Raw genomic sequence first — 22349 nt, forward strand, 5'->3', positions numbered from 1 at the left:
TGCCACCCATAAGTAAGGCTCCCTTCATTCAGATGGCAAAGAAAGCAGAGCACAGGAATGTGCTCAGTGATGTCCACCGGAAACTGAGCAGCATTATGTAGGAGAATAGAGAACTCTACTACCAAGTGAACTGTTCCAGGGGCTGATATGGCTGCAAAAGAGATCTCTAAGAATAGAAACTTCTTCTTCCCGGTTGATCTCCATCATGAATTAATGTAGAAATGCTTTGAGGCCCATGCAAGAAATTGACAGTTATGGAAGAAGACTTAAGAAAACGGATGTTTGTACTGGAGAACTGGTAATGGGAGAGGAAAATGACTGCAGAGGTGGAGACCTTTGTGTTTTTTTAATGTTTTTTTTATGACCGTGAAGGTGTTTTTGAATTTGTTTGTATTTATTTTTTCCAAGGTGAGAAGTAGGTATGAGATCAGAATTGCCAATTAATTGTCCAAAGACTTTTCAGTTGTGTTCCAGAAGATGACATTTACAAGCTCTTAATTGCGCTCTGACACCCCTGGACCTGATATTACAGTTTATAAATATGGTACATCTAAGCTCCAGTTGTAATGTTTCACATGTTGCTACTCTTCATCAGATCCCAGCCTGAAACAAGCTGCTGGTACATACACTATAGGTAAACTTAGTCACGAAGCTAGAAATGCACTCTGTCGTGGTGCCAACTTGCACGTTGCACACAAGTAGGCCATACATGGCCTACTTGTGCGCATGCAGAGCGCGCAAGTACTGCTGCTACTAACTAATGTCTATTACAACTGCTGTTCTAAATCCTTAGACCCGTTTATTGACCTTATACCAACCCTGAAATGTGAGCTTAGTTACGTCACCATCAACAGTCAATAAGGGACCACTACACACACACACACACACACACACACACACACACGCGATCACCAAACGTACCTTAGTTACGTAATCACCATCAACAGCCAATTAGGGACCACCGAGGACAGGCCTACATACCATACATACATACGCAGCCGGCCACAGTACTTGTGCGATCCGCTTGCGCAAGTAATGGGCTTCGCTTGGACATGGGTAGACGCGTGATATTACATGAACATTCTAATGTGGACTGAATGTAAGCCTGAATTTGGCATTTTGGCTGTAATGTCCACGTTTTTTCCTTGTGATGACATCACGTTTGTGCCTCTTTGCCAATATAAGTGGCAGCATGTTCAATGGAACAAATAAAGGTCTGTGCTCATCGGTGAAGCCCATTGGAGTTAAGGTGTGTGGTCCTGACAACGGGTATGAGTACATCAGACAACAGGAATACTGCACAACGAGTGCAATGGTGAAAGTCATGTATCTCCCGACTTGCATCGCCCCCAAGTAGGCGGCCTAGTATTAACAATATAGGCCTACTGTAGGCTTATTGTTAATTGCTGTGTCATCGCTTTATATATCCCCTTCTCCCCCATTACAATGTGCTGTTACAACATATTGTCATCACATGCCCTGCCCAGATATACAGAAAGATGGAGAGGTATAGGGCAGAGGTAGGGTAGGCAGAGTCAAATCTCTGCGGCAGAGATTTGAGCTCTATTGAGCACACCTTTCTCCGTTTACCTGGTGATATCTCGTGAAGAAGCACTTTGTAACCTTGCTAAAGCTTTAGTTATTTACATTATGAATATGTCAAAAGTCCTAAATATAGACCCCATAAATCAAGTGAAAAGACAATCTACAAAACGTGTGAGGGAAATTATTGCACGCCATTCATTGTGTAGGAACCTTATTCAAGTTTTAATCCATCACATGATTAATGAAGTTGATTTGACTTTTCAACAACAAAGATTCCACTCCGCCCACAGTTCAACATCAAGTAATACCAGCAGCATTTAACAAAAACATAACCAGAAGTAACAAAAGAGGTGTACTAGTTTTGTGGCTTAAGATGAATCCAGGACTGACTCATACTAAAAGTTACCCACTATAAATAGCTGTGATTCACAGCATGCTGCTTTCTTTACGTGGGTCTTGGTGAATCTTTAGTATGGCACATTAAAAAGGAAGTAAGTACAGATTACATCAGCAGCCCTGTTTCATTTGTACTCTTTAATCCCATGTCTGCATTTTTTTTAATGATTTTGGCTTTGTGACCCAGTGATTTCAATATGTCTTAGAATAATGATCAGGTTAGACAGTCCTGAAGGCAACTATGGATGAAGTCTCTTTCTCGCTTGCTCATCTGAACCACGTTGCTCACCTCGAGCAGTCTTTGGACAACAGCAATAAGGTGAGGGGTGAGGCTGGCTCTCAACGGTCGCAGGTTGGAGGGTGTCTCAAGGCACTGGTGGAGGTGCTTAATGGTCAAATGAACCCTAATCCTCCCAGCCAATACAAACAGCTCTTCTTTAGTTAAGGACGTTCCTGGAGCAGGCATGCTTCTTTTATATTCGCCCTTGATGAGATGAATGAGATTTATGTCTCATATTACAGATGTTGGTATTGGAATTAACTTGCATTTGTACAAAGGTAATTTATTTTACCTTTGTGGCTGCCACATGACGGCATTGTTTGTTTAACTGCTGTAAACCGACCATAAACATGGCTGCCACATAGATGTACGTAACGTTTAGTACCCTAAACAAACATTAAAAGTCCATAGAATTGGCTGCCACTCTGTTTGTTAAAAGTATGTTTGTCTTAAGACAAACATTGTTTTGTCTTAACAAACATTAAAAGTCCATAGACTTGGCTGCCATATGACGTAATTCCAAAGGCCAGACGAGCGCTCCTCTAAAACACATAATTTAGCTTACTGTATGTACATGTTAAACTGAACAACTGCACTGAACGTGATACTTGTGTTATTTTTGTGGGTGAGAGGATGTCCGATATGGTACCTACCTGCACACAACAGGCACCAACACTGAACCTGGCCTGCTGGCTGCATGCAAGAAAGGAGATGAACACTTGCTCTGGTCCCAGGACCCGGACCCCTATGAATTTGTTCAGGGACAGGATGACGGGGCGCAGGGGGGTGGGAGTTGGGCTCAGGATGTTCCAGCTCCAATGCTGAGTTCTGGCACCAAGCCCATCCAAACACTGGCCGCCTGAACTATCCAAGCTCAGCCTGCAACATACCGGTAAATAAACACTCAATAAATGACCAGTCATGATATAAATCTCAATATGTCATAAATAAACCTAGCATTTTGGGTAACCGTTTTTTTCCCTGGCCTTTTTTGAAAATCGCCCCTGTCAAATATTACAATTAAAGTAAACTAAACTAAGCCTAAGTAAAATTAGAAATGAAAATTATTTCTAAATTAACTAAAACTAAACTAAATTTGAAATTAAAGTCAAAATAAAATAAAAGCTTATATACGGAAAATGCTAAACTATAATAACCTTGTCCCACACTCAAATTACACTGTATACTGGGTATATAACATCGGGGCACGTTTGATTAATTACATATGATTTGCTTTAAGTTTCATATAAAGTACATTATTCTCCACTATTACCAGATGGAACCATGGCTGTAGTAACATGTCGCTCTGCCGTCAGACAGGAACAGAGCCCTTATCTGTTGCTCAGGGCTGTCATCGTACACAATGCAGACCCTCCCCGTTCCTTCAGTCACCACGATGACCACCGCCAGTAGGCCAGAAGGGTAGCTGTTACCATGAGAAGAAGATAAGGATGGGAACCACACCAACTGGTGAGGAGGACACACACGCACGCACACACACGCGCACACACACACATACCAGCCCAGTGGCCTTGTGGTTAGAGTGTCTGCCCTGAAACTGGGAGGTCGGGGTTCGATCCCCGGTCGGGTCACACCAAAGTCTGTAAAAATGGGACCCAATGCCTCCCTGCTTGACATTCAGCATCAAAGGGTTGGATTGGGGAGTCAAATATACTAATCAAATGATTCCCGAGTGCGGCAAGGCTGCAGCTCACTGCTCCTTGGCTGCGGCTCACCGCTCCAAGAGATGGGTCAAATGCGGAGAACAAATTTCACTGCGGTAACGTGTGTTACAAATCGTACGACTTTGACACACACACACACACACACACACACACACACACACACAATACTGGTTTGAAGGACAGAGTGACCCCAAGGTATTATACAGACCTTCGTCAGGCAAACATGTTAGAATTAAATGATGGATAATGACATCCACACAAAGTGAGGTCCGGGGACTCCTATAGGGGTCCTTGAGAGAGTTCCAGGGGGTCCCCAGCTAAATGATAGTTTGGAACCAAATAAATGTACCCTTATGGGTCTGTAACTCTGAGAGTGTATGGACACATGAAGGAAATAGAGCATGCACCTCCACTCTAGCCCAGGTGCTAGACAAAAGGCAGTACAAGAGGAAAAATAGAGTCTGCAACACTGGTATGAAAAACTCAGCTCCACTGGTTTATTTGACTCAACGTTTCGATCCCTTAGGATCTTCTTCAGGAAACTTTCATACCAGTGGAGCTGAGTTTTTCATACCAGTGTTGCAGACTCTATTTTTCCTCTTGTATGGACACATGAACACACAATTATGTTCGTTCATCCACTGAAAAGGATACAAGACCTGAGCAGAGCCATCGGGGAACACTGTACGAAACTTCAAGCCATTATAATAATACTTCTGAAGACATTCCGCTCCACCCTGTAAATGCAAAGGCAACAGATTAAGCCACCAGATGCTGTATTTACATTTGTTGTTTTAATATGTGGGACATAATCAATGGATGTTACAGTAAGATTGTGAGCCACAGGATTGCACAATATTTAGAGGACTGAAGGGCAGTCCATACTGTCTCCGACCACCAAACTTTTCGTCGGAAAGATCAGACTTTTATTTAGTAGAGTTCGGAGAGTCACAACATCTGGGAGTGCAGCTTTCAGAACAAAAATTCTGAGAAATGCGTTTCAGAAGTTGCAAGTGACGTCATGTTGTAGGTACGGAACTTTCCGACGAAAAGTTTGGTGGTCGGAGAGAGTATGGACTGCCCTTTACAGTACATCTTTTAACCCATTGAGACTGAGAGCGCATCTGTGTCACTTTAGCTTTTTTTAACCACTTTAACTATTTAACTATGAGCTTTTGATAATCATGAAAATGTGTGCAATATTTTTTAAAGTGAACATTTTGAAATAAAATCTTTGCTTCTGGGGGTCCCTGGAACGAAACACGATGTTCAGTGGATATAAATAATATAATTCTGGCGGTCCTTGATATGAAAAAGTCTAAGAATCACTGATAAAGCAACATATAGCTGCAATGTTGTTGTTTTTTTTGGGGAAACTGTTGGGATTCAGAAGACATTTTAGGCCACGTCTAAATGGATCAAATGGTTTGGACAGTTATTGTCTATTGAAGCTATACCAGCAACAGTAATATCAGACATAACAGCCATAAGGACTGGTTAATTGTATAATAATGGTGTCATGTGTTGTGGTGTACTGTACCTTATGGTTATGGTAAGAGATGCCAAAGTGCTTGTGGTCACAACAACATATCATCACCTCTGCCTCTTGTGTTTTTATTTCCTGGCTCTTGTCGGTCTTAGACGGAGTCACAGTCCAGTGTCCGTTTCCTGGAGTGCAGGTGGAGAGCTGGTAGCTGAGAGTCTTTGACCCTGTGATGTCTACGTGGAAAACACAAAATATATGGTCTTATCTCAACAGTGACGCATCAAGATACCGTATAATTATCTGTATTTTGACTTTTAAAGAAGACAAGGTCACACAACGACGTTTAAGCTTTTACAATTGTGCTCTCAATGGAAATATCCTAAAAAACGGGGTCGTATTATAATCGTGGATTAGACTATTTGACATTCAAGCTTTTCCCACAAATGAGTCTTGAATAATGGTGGTCATCTTATAATCAGAGTCGTATATTATATATATTTATATTCGGCACAAAACAATATCCATGTTTACAGACACAGAATAAACTGTAGCTGTATGCCACCCAGATGAAGTTTGTGTGCCATTAAATGCATTTCAGGTGTGACATAAATGCAAATGTGGGTGAAGTGTAAGATAACTATATACTCACACGTTTCTACAAAAGGTGGGTGGGCTGTATTATCCCTGTAGAGTCTGTCTTGCTCCTGTTTTCTAAGCAAAAATTAGAGATTTTTGTTGTACAACTCATGAACTGCCACTGGCATACAGATGTGTAGTGAAGTGAAGAGGGTTTCAATCTCAACCTGAGCCTGCTTGAGTTACAATCATGAGAAGACATTCCAAATAATTATTTCTTATTAATTAAATCTAGAGACACACATGACAGACACACTCTGGCTTGAGAGTGTATAGAGGACGTAGAATCATGTATATCGATGCTGCAATTTGTTTTGTTCTCTGAACTTTCATTTTCATTTGCATCTAGCCACTGCCGCTAGTTATTTAGTAAAACAAAACTCATTTACCATTTAAAATATAATACATGTATATTAATTTCAATGCAATGGATAGGATGCAATTATGAAACTATACAGCTGTGTACAATATTCATCAAAGGACATATTGAGGAAACAAAATCGTAACTACCTGACCTGTAGGCTATATATTTAGAAACGTCCTACAAACTCTTTAAATTATGTTACATTTGAGGTTGGATTAATAATCTAATAAATCCATCCTTTATGTCTATATTTATATACCTGCATTGCATAATCTCCCGTTTTTGGCAGAGCAGTTCCTGCTGTTCTGTGGGTGTGTGTTGAGTTGGAATATCATTTCTCTGGTCAGATTTCTCCTGGGCCAGATGCATCTGATGAACAAGCAGCTCACACAGCTGCTGGTGTTGGGGACAGCAGAACTAATACAGAGAGTTATAGAAAATGAGACGTGCAAATATAGACACAAATAGACAAACAACAGGTTTTCAAACATCTAACCACATGGGCAAGTCAAAATCACAAGGCACACCTGTATTCACTTTACCTCAGGCTCCTCTCCCCACATTAGGTCCAATGAAGGCCTTGCCTTCTCTCCACAGAACTCGCATATTATCACGGAAGACGCAGAGGCCGTCATAGTCTGTGGCTGGAAAACACAGCATGCTCAGCATATATTGACTGAAACTGAACTCACGAGAATTAAAGTAAAATTCATGTTTTTAACTATCTAGGATTTAAAACAGAAAGGATGTTGTTACCACAGATTTAATGGTATCTAGAACCAGCTGGTTGTCAGACTCTCGGTTGTATCTCAGAACTCCTGCCATCCCGGTATGATGAGTATAGGTACACCTGTATTCTGTAAATATTTCCTCTTACATCAAGTTCTTTAGACACGTCCTTTTTCTTTTCTTTTACAAATATATATTTTTTGTAATGTTCACAAACAAACGCGACGACACCATATGTTGTTACAATCTTTCTGTATGTTTTCTGTTAAGACTAAAATAGACAACAAAATGTGCTACTCATGTCTATAAAGCAGAGAGAGTTGTAAATGTGCAGTGTGAGTCACAGGTTGAGAAACAAAAGAAAGGGAGAAAGGACAGCTGGACACTGACACACAGACAGAGAATTCAAATCCCAAGAGAAACCAAAGCAAAGTAATAATTCCACTGATTTGATTAGACACATCGATCGCCCAATGAGCCTAATCATTTCCTGGCTGACGCTAAACTAGCCTGCTAACTATATTCAACAAATTAAACACAAACAAACACACAAGCAGGCCATGGCCTTGTATGCACTCACCTTGGTGCTGAATCTCAAACGCACTATGGCTATAACCCACTTGTTGCTGTTGTCAGTGTAACCTTGGAGATTGCATTGAATGAATGTAGCCATACCCAACACTGAGTGTTGGCAAGCTGATTCGCCATAGACAATAGAGGGTATGCACATGCATAAAGTGAATGGCAAATCGAGTGGCAAAATGAGTGACAAAGTGAGTTTAATGTCGTTTATCGTCGTTTAATGCAATCAAATATAACTTTTCTGTTCGAATAAATGGGTTGTCAAGGCCAGAAAGTAGTTTTTTGCCACTCAGTAGGCATTCCTGGATAACCTCCGGGTTTGATGATGATGTCACACGCATACCCTCTATAAAACGAATGGATGGGTGGATGGATGAATGGATGGATAGATAGTTTTTTTTTTTTAAGTCCATAGACTTGGCTGCCACATGGCCTCAAAAAGATCCTGGCTGCGCTGCTTGGATTTTGTTTCCAACATTACAGCCATGTAAACAAACACACCATGTCATTTACAGCTAAACGTTGCTCTCAAGAATGTTTTTGAAAACATTTGAAGCGAGGAACAGACGATGCAGTGTTTTTTTGGCTACGATTGTGCAATCTTTTGCTTTGTACATTCGTTCCTCTATCGTCAGTAAGAAAGTCAATCAATCAAAGGTTTTAACCAAGACAAATCAAGGTCTGTTCAAACGGTTCAAACCCAGGTCTTCAAAAAGGGTTGGATCCTCTTCATGAAACGCAGCGACCATCTTCGACGATGCCTCGTTCCCTTTCTTTCGCACCATGTCGATTAATTGTCGTGCTTTCTCTTCTTTGCATTTCTCTGTTCTGATCATGTCCATCTCTTCGTCGTTGAGGACGTTCTCGTCCAGCAGTGTGTCCAGCAGACGATTGATCACGCCCACCGACACTCGTTTGATGAACTCTTTCCTCGCGGACCGCAGCGTCTCAGCTTCCTGTCACGTCGACATCGCTGTCGCTACGTTTGGCTGGCTGGGGCCGGCGTCTGGAGGAGGAAATAATATATTGGTTTCGGTTACACTTTATATATACATTCAGTCAGATAACTCAGGAATAGATTGAACAAGTGTGGATATAATATTTCATCTTGGCGTTCGGCTCTGCTACATTTTTCTCCTTGCTCAGCACGATATAGAGAGTATAAGCATGGATAAAGTGAGTGGCAAAGTGATTTTACCGTCGTTTAACGTCATTTAATACAATCAGATAGGCCTTTTCTGTTTGGATGCATGGGCCAGGTCAAGGCCCATGCCAGGTCAAGGCCAGAAAGTCGTTTTTGCCATGATGTCCCACGCATACTCTCCATTAGGCAGCCATCATTAAACATTAATAAGAGTAGGGAGATAGATATAGAATAAGTTAACAACCCCCCCCATGGGCAACAGAACTAATAGCTAAAGTGCTGGGGTGGCGGTGGGAACGAACAGCCCATAACAACAACCAAGGAAACTCTGAGAAGGAAGTGAAGTGGTCACGTGACTGGGCTGCGCCATAACACTTTCATGGACACTTTCATGGGAGCCAAACTACCCGGAAGTTTGGCAGAATGCATTGTAGTCAATGAGAGCTCAGTGACCAGCTCATGAACAAACATTATTTATGAACAATTGAGACCTTTTGTAAAGTAATCACTTCTGGAAAATAACAGAAGACATGTAACACATTATTGTCTGCTGTGTTGTTATTCGATGTGTACACTGTGTAATTTTTATAGAGGTATGGTATCTCTATAAAAATAGAGATACCATAAAGTACAAAGTACATTTCTGAACGCACCAAGTATCGTGAGACTTCCCACCGTTTCCTGTCTGGCAGCCAAATATCGCGATACTTCAGAGCCAGAAACGATACCTGCTGCTGTTTAGATCCTCAGATAAAATTATATACTGTGCACTCTGTGCACATAGAAAAGTAAGTGATTAGAAAACAACCTGTGATATGTCTTCTGTTATTTTCCAGAAGTGATTACTTTTCAAAAGGTCACAATTGTTCATGAATAATGTTTGTTATGAGCTGGTCCAGCCGGCTCCATTCACTGCCATGTATTCATTGCACTTCCTGTGTGAGTTTGGCTCCCATGAAAGTGTCCATGAAAGTGTCATGGCGCAGCCCAGTCACGTGACCACTTCACTTCCTTCTCAGAGCTACCTTGACAACAACCAGGAATGCATATCCAGAAGGAACGCAGACTCAGGTGAGCTTAAATACCCCGCCCATTTTGGTCAGCTGATTGCCACGTCAAATGGTAAATGGTAAATGGTGCATTTATATAGCGCCTTTATCCAAGGCGCTTTACAGAGATTGTGCATTACATTCACCCATTCACACACACATTTATACACCGATGGCAGCGGAAACCATGCAAGGCACCAACTAGCACATCGGGAGCAATTAGGGGTTCAGTGTCTTGCTCAAGGACACTTCGACAGTAACTCTGGGGGAGCCCGGGTTCGAACTGGCAACCTTACGGTTACCATCCAGGCACTCTACCCCTGAGCCACCGCCGCCCCAGCATATATGCAGCGTATATGAGTCTTGCATAACGCTGTATACACCCACATAAGTGCAGTGTGTAACCTCTCGAGTATACCTGAATGAATTAAATTAAACAGAGTAACTATGTTAATTACCTTCCAGTTCAATGCGATCCGTCCAGACTTCGTTGTTCTCAGGTCCCATTAATGCCAACGAGACGACAGCTGCATTGAGATCCATCGTTACCTTATATGTTGGATGGTAATTTGGTCCATAGTTCAGACGATATTTCACATTCTGAAAACAGAGATAACGATTAGATAGAACTAGTGTGTAATAGTACACACATTAGCAGTGCTAGCAATGGTAGTAGTTCTAGTAATAGTAATACTAGTATTGGTAGTAGTAGTAGTACTAGCAGCACTAGTATTAGTTACTGGACATTATAATAACTCAGGTTGTCGTTGTAGTAATGTGTGATATACCTCAGGATGGATTGTCGGGTTGAGACAATGTGAATCACATCGCAGTCTGTAGACCAAGTCTGGGGTCAGATCACAGTTGGAGGTGCTCTCCAGGTTTTCTTTCAAGATTTCATAGAATGTCATCACCTACAATGGCACAAACACAACAATGGAATGTCTTCACCTACGATGGCACAAATACAACAACAGAATGTCATCACCTTCGATGGCACAAATACAACAATAGAATGTCATCACCTAAACACAGCAATACAGACTAGCCTCTGGATGTCTGTTCAAACTCTGAATTGAACTTAAGTTATCCTAAGGAACTACGTACTTAACAGATAAAACATTTTAAATGAGAAAAAGATGTTGCGCATCAGCAATAGTTTTCAGTGGAGTGCCAAACCCAAATCCAGTATACATCAAAAAGTAGGAATTTAAAAAAAAACTCCAAAAAGGCTATGCAGCCTTCAATGCAAGGCTGATACAATGCTCTGATGAAGGCTGCATATAGCCGAAACGCGTAAGCGTTCCTTTTTTGTGTGTGCCAATAAAGAAAAGGAAATGTGAGTACTTTGTCCGCCATTTATTACATTTTTGGATGTGCTACCTTTTTGGAGTTTTTTTTAAATTCCTACTTTTTGAGATAATATATTTTACCTCTTTGAGAGCCACATTTCCAGGCAGTATTAATACACTCAGTTTCCGTTTTAGACGTCCTGGTGGTTGAAGGAACAGCAGAACCTGACCTAAAATAATCATCTGCAAGGAATTTCTTGACAGGAAGTAGCTCATAACATGTCTACGGTGGATTTTATTAAACAAACACTTTGCAGATAGAAAGACGATAATTCAAGCTTTCCCTACAACTGCAATGTTGGTGATTTTGACGTTGTTTAATATAATTAGAGAGGGCTTTTCTGTTTAGATGAATGGGCTGTCTATGGGAAGTATCACGTAGGTATCACCTTGCTGGCAAGATGGCTGCGGTCTAAATATGGCCAATAGCAACATCTCACACGATTCTGCACGTTTGGAGGTTGAATAAAATACAAAAACTGCACTGCAGACTTGTCACCTTTTTGGAGCCTTAACCACTCGAGCCAAATCTTAATTTCCCTCATGTCTAACATCAAAATCTTCATTTTGCTATACAGAAGGAATACAAAAGGCATATTACATTACTTAATCAAATGTTTATTTGACCATTAGATACAGGGCCAGACAATGGCATCTTTTATGAGGAATACAATGAAATGAAAAGTGCACTGTCTTGTCTGTCACATCACATGCAAAAGCAGAGATGTTATTGTGGTTACCATGCTGGGGGGACTTTTGGACCAATGAGTATTTTTGATAAATTGTTAACTGTTTAGTTTAATTGAAGAATTTCTTAACGATTGATTACTCGATTAACTATTAACATCCCTATAGAGCGTCGCAGTCCCTCCCCCTTTCAGAACGACGAGTGGCCCAGGAAATGAAATGCAATGCATTTCTCCCATAGGATTTTCTTTAAGTATTTATTTAAAGACGGTTACGCCGCGGACAAAGCCAACTCGGATCGTGACAAATCATGACAATGAACACAATGTTTTGGGCCGATCAAATAATTTATAAGAAGAAAAACAAAACAAATAGTGTTGTCTCCTGCCTTTATTTTCTTCTTTCTAATGATTTGATCGGCCCAAAATATTGTGTTCATTGTCATGATTTGTCACGATCCGAGTTGGCTTTGTCCGCGGCGTAACCGTCTTTAAATAAATACTTAAAGAAGATCCTATGGGAGAAATGCATTGCATTTCATTTCCTGGGCCACTCGTCGTTCTGAAAGGGGGAGGGACTGTGACGCTCTATAGTGATCTTATACCTTTTGTCTGGTGGTTCGTCTTCATTTCCGGATGCCGGAGACTTCTCCATTGTGTCCCCAGAGTCACTCATCTTCTAGATTTTAACACATCTATGATGAACAGAGAACACAAAGAAGGCCATTTAAACACTAAAGTCCAAAATCCTAACACATTTGTACATTTTAATTAATTTGCTTTATACCATATAATATGATGCATGGGACTCGCATTGGAGATGATTTTTTCTTCCTTTTTTTCTTTTTACAATTTTGCAATATTTATCAAAATGTTTTGAAAACTGCAGATCTATACAAGCTCAAAATGGGCAGCAATGGGATGTGTTTTGTGCTTGTAGATCAGCTGTTTTGAACAAAGAATGGTTAAAGGAATATTTCATTTTCAAACATGTTTGATCATTGTAACGTCTAATAAGGCTTTAGTGAGCACCCCGGACAGTTTGTACGTTGTTAATAATAATAATAATAACTGAGGGGCGCTAGCCCCTTCTATATCCAGCTTTTGGTGTGTGTGCATAAACTTTGTCCTATACAAACATTAAATTCCCATTGACAATGAATGGACATTTTTACATCAGTGTCTGAGCAAATATATGACGATGATGTACGATGATAAAAGCGCCCCTTATTACTCCACACGGGTGTGATTTTTAATTTTATTATTTAATAACACAAATCTTCTCTTATGGGGGTCCCTGGCAGAACATATGTTCAGATGGGGGTCTGCAGCCACATGTCAATCTGGGGGTCCTGACATGAAAATGTTTGAGAACCACAGATTTGTACCCTGAGGGCAACAAAGTACAAAGGGTTTAAGGAAAGGAAACACGTACATATAGGACATGAAAATGATACAATACAAGACAGACAGCTGTCTATATAGTCGATCAGTGGTTCTCAAACATTTTCATGTCAAGGACGCGTCATCCCAAACCCTATACCACTTGTGCAAAGGACGTGCTGTGATTGGCCAGTGCACTTGTTCAAGGACGTGCCGTGATTGGCCAGTGCACTTGTTCAAGGACGTGCCGTGATTGGCCAGTGCACTTGAGCATAGGACGCGCTGTGATTGTCCAGTTGCCACTTTGAGTGGCAGTCAGGGCAACCGCTCTCGCCAGAACATGATTCACTATTGGGCCGCAACTCAAACGGCGCTGAGTCGGCTCAATCAAACGTCGCAACGTTCGGCACGGCGACTCGCTCGCTTTAGCTCGCTCAGTGGTGTCTCACGTGGCTCTTGTTCGCTTGAGACGGCGGGCCTCCGTCGCGGGGAAAGTTTTGACTTTATCGACCCAAAAAACTCCCCACAGAGGCACTTCCGCGTAGGCCACAGAAGCAGGGTATGGTTATAAGCACAAGCCGACGAAGCCGTGTAGGATTTAGTTGTGTCAAGGACCGCCAAATTAATGTGTATTTGGCATGTGGAATGGGAATGTAAGTGTATATATCCAGGTTCTGGGGCCAAGTGGCACGTGAGTTAAGCGACATTTTCAAGGTGAAAATAAAGGGAGCTTTCTTACTGGGACTCCCGTCAAAAGAAATTAATTTGACACCCTTATACAATTCAAAGTGTTCGCAAAACTTCTACTTTCAGCCCGGAAATGCATGTCTGATAAACTGGATTAAGGATAAGCCTCCAACTGTACAAATGTGGTATAGAGAGATATTCGGTGTGCTATACCCCATGAGAGACTGCATAGAGGCAACGACGCTTCCTTTCAGGTGGTGTGGGCCCCATTATTAGATCATTTTCCTGCTGAAATTTCTCCGATCCTCCTAAAGGCCCCATTGATTGGACAGACCTAGGATAGGAAAAAGGGGAAAAAAACTGTATGTCTACATGTGAATGGGCTCGAGGTAATGTGCAATACTGTGGCCGTCTTGGTTTGCTTTCCTTTTTGCTTGTTTTTCTTTTTGTTTACGGTATGGTGTGGATGATGGCGTAGATAGGAACCCCCCCGTCCCTGTCCCCCGTCCCAATGTTTTTTAGTTTTTTAGTTTTATTTGATAAAAGGTTTGTAAAGTAAGTAACTATGTGAAAAAAAAACAAAAAAACAATACACATATTAAAACCAGGATGCATAAAACATAAGAAGTACACATCTGCATTTACAGTTACCGACAGTGCAGAAGAGAAAGAATAAATAAAAGTAAGTCAAAGGCAGCAGCAAACAAAGGTCTAGAGTGGCAGCAGACCTGCAGTTGTCAGTTGCTACAATATTCATAAAAACACATTATGAACGGTCCTATCACGTTACAATGTATCATAATAACATTACATTTCCATTATAGATTACAGATTGACCATGAATTTATATTAGGGCAGATTGACCATAACTTTAAATTATAGGACAGATTGAACATAATAGTCAGTCAGTCATTCAGTCAGTCATAGGTTAGTCATAGTCAGTCAGTCAGTCAGTCATAGGTTAGTCAGTCAGTCAGTCATAGTCAGTCATTTTTTTACTTTGTCTTAGTGTTTTCCCCCCTAATAAAGTAGTTTGATTTGTTTTCTCATGCCCCCCGCATGTAAAGCACATTTGAGTATTCATATAGACACTGAAGACACTTCATATAGGCACTATCTGTTGAATTTGGATATTAAGTAGCTTTTGATTTAAGGTCTCAGCCCTGCGGTCGCTACTCGCCTTTAAGGCGTCTTACTGGTATGAATAGAGTCAGTGTGAATAGTGATATATCTGGAGGGACGGACACAGGGGCACACACACATGGCTGTCTATAGGAGTGGTTGCACCACTCAAAAATCACACCCGTGTGAACTGAGTGGTGCAACTCCATGTAGGGGTCCCCGGTGGGTCCCGTGAACTTCCAGACCCACAGGAGGCCCAGGGTGCCAGCCGGTTCCGGCGAGCCACCCCGCGTCTGAAACGGTCGAGAAAGTTACTGTGTGAGTGTGTGGGGGAATTAGCAGACACCTCCAGGTTGAATTGATATTTATTTGAAACCATAACGAGTCAAAGACACATTGATGCTAGCATTATCATTTTTTTAATAAGAATCAATTAAACCGTTACTATTTGTGAAGCCTGTACCACTAGGCTAAACAACTGGGTTGAAGAGAGAGTTGTGTTACTTTTGGAAATGTCAATCAATTTATTTTGATATCCACTTTCTTTAGTAGTATTCGTAAATAAACTGTGTAAACTTTTAAACAAACAAACAACTGAACCTATCGACAACGCACGGTCGAAAACTGTGTCGTCTTCCCTGTCGCACCTGAGTGCCATCACAGTGACAGGTAATGAGGGTTTCCATGACAACCACGAACCACCCACCATTCTGACTGACTGATAGCCATGACGTCATCGTACAGAAGGACACGTTAACTTCATCATTAATTAGTTTAAATAAACAAAACAAAATAAACAAAGAGCATTTTGGCTCCAACACTATTGCTACTACAGTAGGCAGCACGCACGCACACACCGCGTTCGTGTGTGTTGCTACATCATGGCTACAGCCGCCTACATGCCACTGCCACTCACCTATTTCTTCACAATTCCTGGGGTGTTAACATCTCCAGTTCCAGGCTGCGTTGCGTAGTTTAGTAACTTGTGTAGCTGTTCTGAGCACAGCATACAGTCCATTCAATTCCAGCTCCTCAGTTAGACCTTAGACTAGAGTATACTCTATGAGTTAGACCCAATATGTTCCTACAGAATGAGCGTAGGGACTGAGGGAACATATTGGGGCAATGGTGAATGGGACGTACTCCTGAGTGTGTGTCCGTGGCTGGTGCTGGCTGCTGCCTCTCTCTACACTCAGGCTACAGTCTACACTGCTACTCTCTCTCTCTCTCTCTCTCTCTCTCTCTCTCTCTCTCTCTCTCTCTCTCTCTCTCTCTCTCTCTCTCTCTCTCTCTCTCTCTCTCTCTCTCTCTCTCTCTCTCTCTCTCTCATATGCACAGTTGCACACTCCACAGTACGTGCAACACTAGCCTCGGAAACCCAGACGTTTGTGCAACACGTACTATCTCTCTCTCTCTCTCTCTCTCTGTTTCTAACACAACAAGCGCCACGTGACGTTTGCCCCTATTGGTACTCTAAACATTTTCCTTAAAAATATATATTTGTCTATGTGGTTTGTACCCGGTGTAGTACAGTAGTAGCATGAAGGGGGTGTAGAAAATAATACATAGATTAAAAAATAATAATAATAGAAGAACAGCGATAACAATTCAATTTCCATTGATACAAACTAATATTGATATTTATTTTTGAATAAACAATCATCCTATTCATAATGTTAAAGCACACACACACACGCACGCACGCACGCACACACACACACACACACACACACACACACACACACACACACACGCACACACCATTGTGCAACATTCACAATCAGCTGAAGGTCTAAAATGAACACACCTGTTGCTACCTTGTTTAACAGGGGTAGCGGGTCACTGATTGGTTGACTAGAAATTGCTCTTCTTGGGCAAACTATAAGTAGATTCAATGCATTTAGTTTGAGTTTTCGGGGTCTGGGTGAACGTTTAGTATGGCTCATGAAAATGGAATTAAGTATGCGTCATATCAGGCTACAGCAGTCCTGTTTCTTTTGTCCTCTTTCTCCCCATGTTTGCATTCTTTTAGCTTAACAGGACTAAATCAGCATGGTGGACAAAACGAGGCAGCTAGCTCGGCCACAGTCAGGACAGGACAAATTGTTTTTGGCAAAGATCTTAACTCCGTTTCTGAACAAAGCAGTGGATTTCTGTATGACTATCAAGCAGATGATGCAGGTAGGCCTATATTATGGCTGATTAATCTAGTATCTGTAGCCTATTCAGTTAGAACTTCTATTTAGTGAATTTATATTAATTGATCAACTGTTGTTCCAGGACTGCTGAAGGATGATCCCGATTCTGAAGAAGGATTATTGAAGCGAATGGAACCATCATTGCAGTGCAGTGCAAACGATATGAAAGTCAAAGCCACGGGGCCTGAAGCCTCTTCCTTCATGTCTTCAATGGGTGAGTCCTTTGTTTAATATAATAATTCATATAAGCTCAACATTCCTTTTCAGGTTTATGATCCGGTCAGGAGTGGATGATCATGTTTTAGACTTGTAGTCATTGTTTTGTAGTCATCAGGCAGGAACCATCAATCTGGAACTTACTTTTCCTTCAAACTGATTTTTCTCAAAAAGCAGACGGCTACGAGAGCTTTTATTATTCTTCTGGTTTGAGGGGAAGGAAGTTCCAGATGGTTTCTGCCTGATAACTACAAAACAATGACTACAACATGATGTAACGATATCATCTGCTCCAGACCGGTGTTACAGTTTGACTAGTTTCTGGTTCATCTGGTTTCCTGGGCTGGATTTGCGCGTGCATGAGCCGTCTTTCACAGCTGTCTCATGAAGGGGGCGGAGCTATCTTCTATCTTCTCGGAGCGGAGCTATCTTCTATCTCATTAAATATCCATCCGATTGTTTGTGGAATCTCACTTGTATGAAACAGTGACAACATGCACTTATAAAACACAGTTAGAATGATGAAAATAAAAAATAAATGAAAATATCTGTGGGAAGTGGGATTCGAACAGTCTGAGTCTGAGTGAACCAAAATAACCTTGGAAGCTGTGCGCAAGCCACTACACTATGATGCGCTGACAACTGTTGTAGGAAACGATCTATTTGATCCTATGTGTGTCTGTCCACGCGTGAACTTGGTAACAGTATAGTCACAGCATGCCATTTCATCTTGTGACTCTGGTTTTTTAACAAATATAAGCACTCCGTTGAACTGATCAATGAATAGCTGTAGAAACAATTAAGTCAATGATGTTGCTATAGTCACATCATGAAACACAAAGGGCCGATTCATAGTCCTATTTTAGAGCCGAATAAAAGTCTGTTTAATAGGCTCTGTTAAGCCTACAATGTGACGTCATTTGAGGTTCGGGGGGCGGGCCCCGTCCTAAAGTCGGCTCCTCTGCTACTGAAAATTTCTGACGAGGCGAAATCATTTTCGGCAATACAGCGCTGAAACAGCGGTAAAATAGGAGTATGAATCGGCCCTTTGTGTTTCATGATGTGACTATAGCAACATCATTGACTTGTTTCTACAGCTATTCATTGATCAGTTCAACGGAGTGCTTATATTTGTTAAAAAACCAGAGTCACAAGATGAAATGGCATGCTGTGACTATACTGTTACCAAGTTCACGCGTGGACAGACACACATAGGATCAAATAGATCGTTTCCTACAACAGTTGTCAGCGCATCATAGTGTAGTGGCTTGCGCACAGCTTCCAAGGTTATTTTGGTTCACTCAGACTCAGACTGTTCGAATCCCACTTCCCACAGATATTTTCATTTATTTTTTATTTTCATCATTCTAACTGTGTTTTATAAGTGCATGTTGTCACTGTTTCATACAAGTGAGATTCCACAAACAATCGGATGGATATTTAATGAGAAGATAGAAGATAGCTCCGCTCCGAGAAGATAGAAGATAGCTCCGCCCCCTTCATGAGACAGCTGTGAAAGACGGCTCATGCACGCGCAAATCCAGCCCAGGAAACCAGATGAACCAGAAACTAGTCAAACTGTAACACCGGTTCACACAGCAGTTTTGTAATGCAGACCAGGCTTTCCTCCGAGGTGGAAAGCCTGGTGACACAGGTTAGCTCAGACATATTATGGTGACCAGATGATCCAGATCCAAACTGTTCAGTTGACGGACATTAGTATTGCTTGTTTGGGACGGGAGGATGGGACTGGGTTAAGCACAATTTGCAACTCTAGATTTTTTTTTTAATAATTTGATGAATCTAGAGTTGCAATACCCTCCATTGACTCCCCGTTCATCCAATTTAGTGTTTGCGATTTGCTTGTATTAATCAACGTGAGCTTGAATTATCCTCTTTCAATCTGCTGAGCTTTTGTTTCATAAAAATCCAACATAGACCTGTTATGAGCTACATTCTGTCAAGAGAATGTGATTATTTTAAGGAGCACTCAGTTGTCTGTGGTTGCAACACTCAGTTCACACGGGTGTGATTTTATTTTTTTATAATGCCACCTGCATTATGTGCAAATTCGAAACTGGTGGTACGTGCAGGGCCGTTTATCGTGACTTTGAGTGCTCCCAAACTCCAGCAAAAATAATTGCCTGCACAGAATGTCTTGACAAAGTAGCTCAAAACATGATTTTTATTAAACAAAAGCTCGGCAGATTGAAAGGATAATTCAAGCTTGGCCTAGACTTGCAATGTTTGCAAGGGTATTGCATCTAGATTCATCCCATTATAAACTAAACGCATCTAGAGTTGCAAATTGCGGCTAGGACTGGGTTAGCTACTTAAAGGGGAAACTACTCATTTTCAACTATCATGGATACTTGTTGTGGAAATAACCCCCCTTCTATTTAGCCTAGAACTTGGGATCAGTGACATCACTGATACCCAAAATCACTCACTCACACTCCAGCATGGTGGTGTTACGGTGAAATTGGTGACCTGCTGAAATATGTGACAATCACATAATGTTAGTGTCTTATTGGAAATTGTTGCAGTTTATTAGCAGGGTTCAACATAGTGGTATTTAGGCCATGTATTTAAAGACTTCCATGTAAGGTGTGTGTGTGTCCACAAGATGGTTACAAATTTCACCATAATTTGCCATGCTGGAGTGCGAGTGAGTGGCTGAGATTTTGGGTATTGGAATTTGGCTTGCAGAGTACAGTACATGACTTAAAGTTCTATACCTCCAGTTCTAGGCTACACAGAAGGGGAGACTTCGACCACGCTCTGCTAATTTAATTTTGGTCATGGGTGGTATGGCCGACTTGTTGCTGTAGCCTAGGGGATATTTCTCATGTTGGTCACATCTTGCTGAAAAGGTGACAACGAGATTGCTTTACAGCAGAAGACTGGGGGGACTATAGGGCATTTGAACACTGATGCCTGCCAGTCACAATGTGGGACAGGGTCTCGCTTTGTGGGAAGCCTGAAAAGTCTTGGAAATGAGGGACTGTCCCACGCAAGGGGGGGACATCTGGTAACTGTAGCTGTATCTGATTGGGTCATTTTGCCTTCCACAGAAAATGCACTACCTTCAACTTGTGCCTCCCACTACATGCAGAGGATCCCCATGGGTCTAGCTTTGACGGCAAACTATGATGGCTGTATGATACCACAGGTATTTTACCTTTTAGCATTGTTTAATGCAAAGTGTTTGTGTATTATGCTTTTAGCTGTAATGCATTTTTTTTGTTTCCCCTTCAGAATGGATGTTATGTGTTGCCAATGCTTTGGCAGGGAATTGCACTCCAACTCACCTGCCCAATGCTAACTCCAGCTTTAGAAAGCCCTGCTATAACTACCCCTGTGACTATCCAGAAGCCCCTGAAGCCTCCTACCAACCCCTGGAACCAGCAGCCTTCCTCTGTGCTGCAGCGCCCCCAGCAGCCTTCCTCTGTACTGCAGCGCCCCCAGCAGCCTTCCACTGTGCTGCAGCGCCCCCAGCAGCCTTCCACTGTGCTGCAGCGCCCCCAGCAGCCTTCCACTGTGCTGCAGCGCCCCCAGCAGCCTTCCACTGTGCTGCAGCGCCCCCAGCAGCCGTCCTCTGTGCTGAAGCCCCCCCAGCAGCCGTCCACTGTGCTGCAGCGCCCCCAGCAGCCTTCCTCTGTGTTGAAGCCCCACCAGCAGCGCCCCCAGCAGCCTTCCTCTGTCAGTCCCCCATATCCTCCCTTCCCATGGCCTGGGGTGCTGCCGCCTTCTGGCAAGAATCCCCCATATCCTCCTTTCCCAAGGCCTGGGGTGCTGCCTCCTGGCCAGAATCCCCCATATCCATCCTTCCCAAGGCCCTGGGGCCAGCGGCCAACACAGCCCCACCGGCAGCCTCCAAAATATCCTCCCTTCCCGTTGCCCACCTTGCCTGGGAAGTCTCCCTACAACAGAATCCCCTCGAAACAGTGGCCTCCCTCTGTGCTGAAGCCTTCGCAGCCCCCCCAGCAGCCTCCGCAGCCCTCCCAGCAGCCTTCCTCTGTCGAACTGACCCCCCAGGCTCCCTCTGGCCAGGAGCCCCAGCAACCTCCCTCTGGCCAGAGTCCCCCATATCCTCCCTTCCCATGGTCTGGGGTGCTGCCTCCTGGCCAGAATCCCCCATATCCTCACTTACCATGGCCTGGGGTGCTGCCTCCTGGCCAGAATCCCCCATATCCTCCCTTCCCATGGTCTGGGGTGCAGCCTCCTGGCCAGAATCCCCCATATCCTCCCTTACCATGGCCTGGGATGCAGCGTCCCTCTGGGGACCCTGTCCAGAAGCCCGTACAGCCTTTCATCGGAATGCCCTGGGACCAGCAGCCTTCGCAGCCCTCCCAGCAGCCTTCCTCTGTCGAACTGACCCCCCAGGCTCCCTCTGGCCAGGAGCCCCAGCAACCTCCCTCTGGCCAGAGTCCCCCATATCCTCCCTTCCCATGGTCTGGGGTGCTGCCTCCTGGCCAGAATCCCCCATATCCTCACTTACCATGGCCTGGGGTGCTGCCTCCTGGCCAGAATCCCCCATATCCTCCCTTCCCATGGTCTGGGGTGCAGCCTCCTGGCCAGAATCCCCCATATCCTCCCTTACCATGGCCTGGGATGCAGCGTCCCTCTGGGGACCCTGTCCAGAAGCCCGTACAGCCTTTCATCGGAATGCCCTGGGACCATCAGCCTTCACAGCCCTCCCAGCAGCCTTCCTCTGTCGAACTGACCCCCCAGACTCCCTCTGGCCAGGAGCCACAGCAACCTCCCTCTGGCCAGAGTCTCCCATATCCTCCTCCCTTCCCATGGCCT

At 43.0% G+C, this 22349-nt stretch overlaps 1 protein-coding gene across 2 annotated transcripts; it reads right to left on the reverse strand.

Annotated features, from left to right (window-relative positions):
- Positions 1-1782: 1782 nt before the first annotated feature.
- On the reverse strand, positions 1783-7892 carry LOC310870094 (glutamate-rich protein 6). Of its 2 annotated transcripts, XM_083781128.1 has the most exons (10): positions 7702-7892; positions 7149-7249; positions 6935-7036; positions 6652-6809; positions 6042-6103; positions 5447-5625; positions 4561-4643; positions 3495-3647; positions 2875-3100; positions 1783-2425 (listed from the first exon to the last, which is right to left on the reverse strand). In XM_083781128.1, exons 2-10 carry the CDS (start codon positions 7215-7217, stop codon positions 2156-2158), a joined length of 1302 nt encoding a protein of 433 aa, XP_083637254.1. In that variant the 5' UTR covers positions 7218-7249; positions 7702-7892; the 3' UTR covers positions 1783-2155. The 2 variants fall into 2 exon arrangements, with proteins under 2 accessions (XP_083637254.1, XP_083637255.1); XM_083781129.1 differs by lacking the exon at positions 7702-7892 and having other exon boundaries at positions 6920-7224.
- Between the last annotated feature and the right edge of the window lie 14457 nt (positions 7893-22349).

Source organism: Protomyctophum parallelum (assembly GCF_964188405.1).
Source record: "Protomyctophum parallelum genome assembly, chromosome: 14".
Taxonomy (NCBI): domain Eukaryota; kingdom Metazoa; phylum Chordata; class Actinopteri; order Myctophiformes; family Myctophidae; genus Protomyctophum; species Protomyctophum parallelum.

Excerpts from the sequence above, each read along its gene's own strand:
- LOC310870094 (XM_083781128.1), bottom strand. The coding sequence starts at position 7,217 with ATGGCAGGAGTTCTGAGATACAACCGAGAGTCTGACAACCAGCTGGTT. Across the intron at positions 6,810-6,934 it reads TGTGGGGAGAGGAGCCTGAG|TTCTGCTGTCCCCAACACCA; the intron begins GTAAAGTGAATA and ends TCTCTGTATTAG. Across the intron at positions 4,644-5,446 it reads TCTCTTACCATAACCATAAG|GGTGGAGCGGAATGTCTTCA; the intron begins GTACAGTACACC and ends TTGCATTTACAG.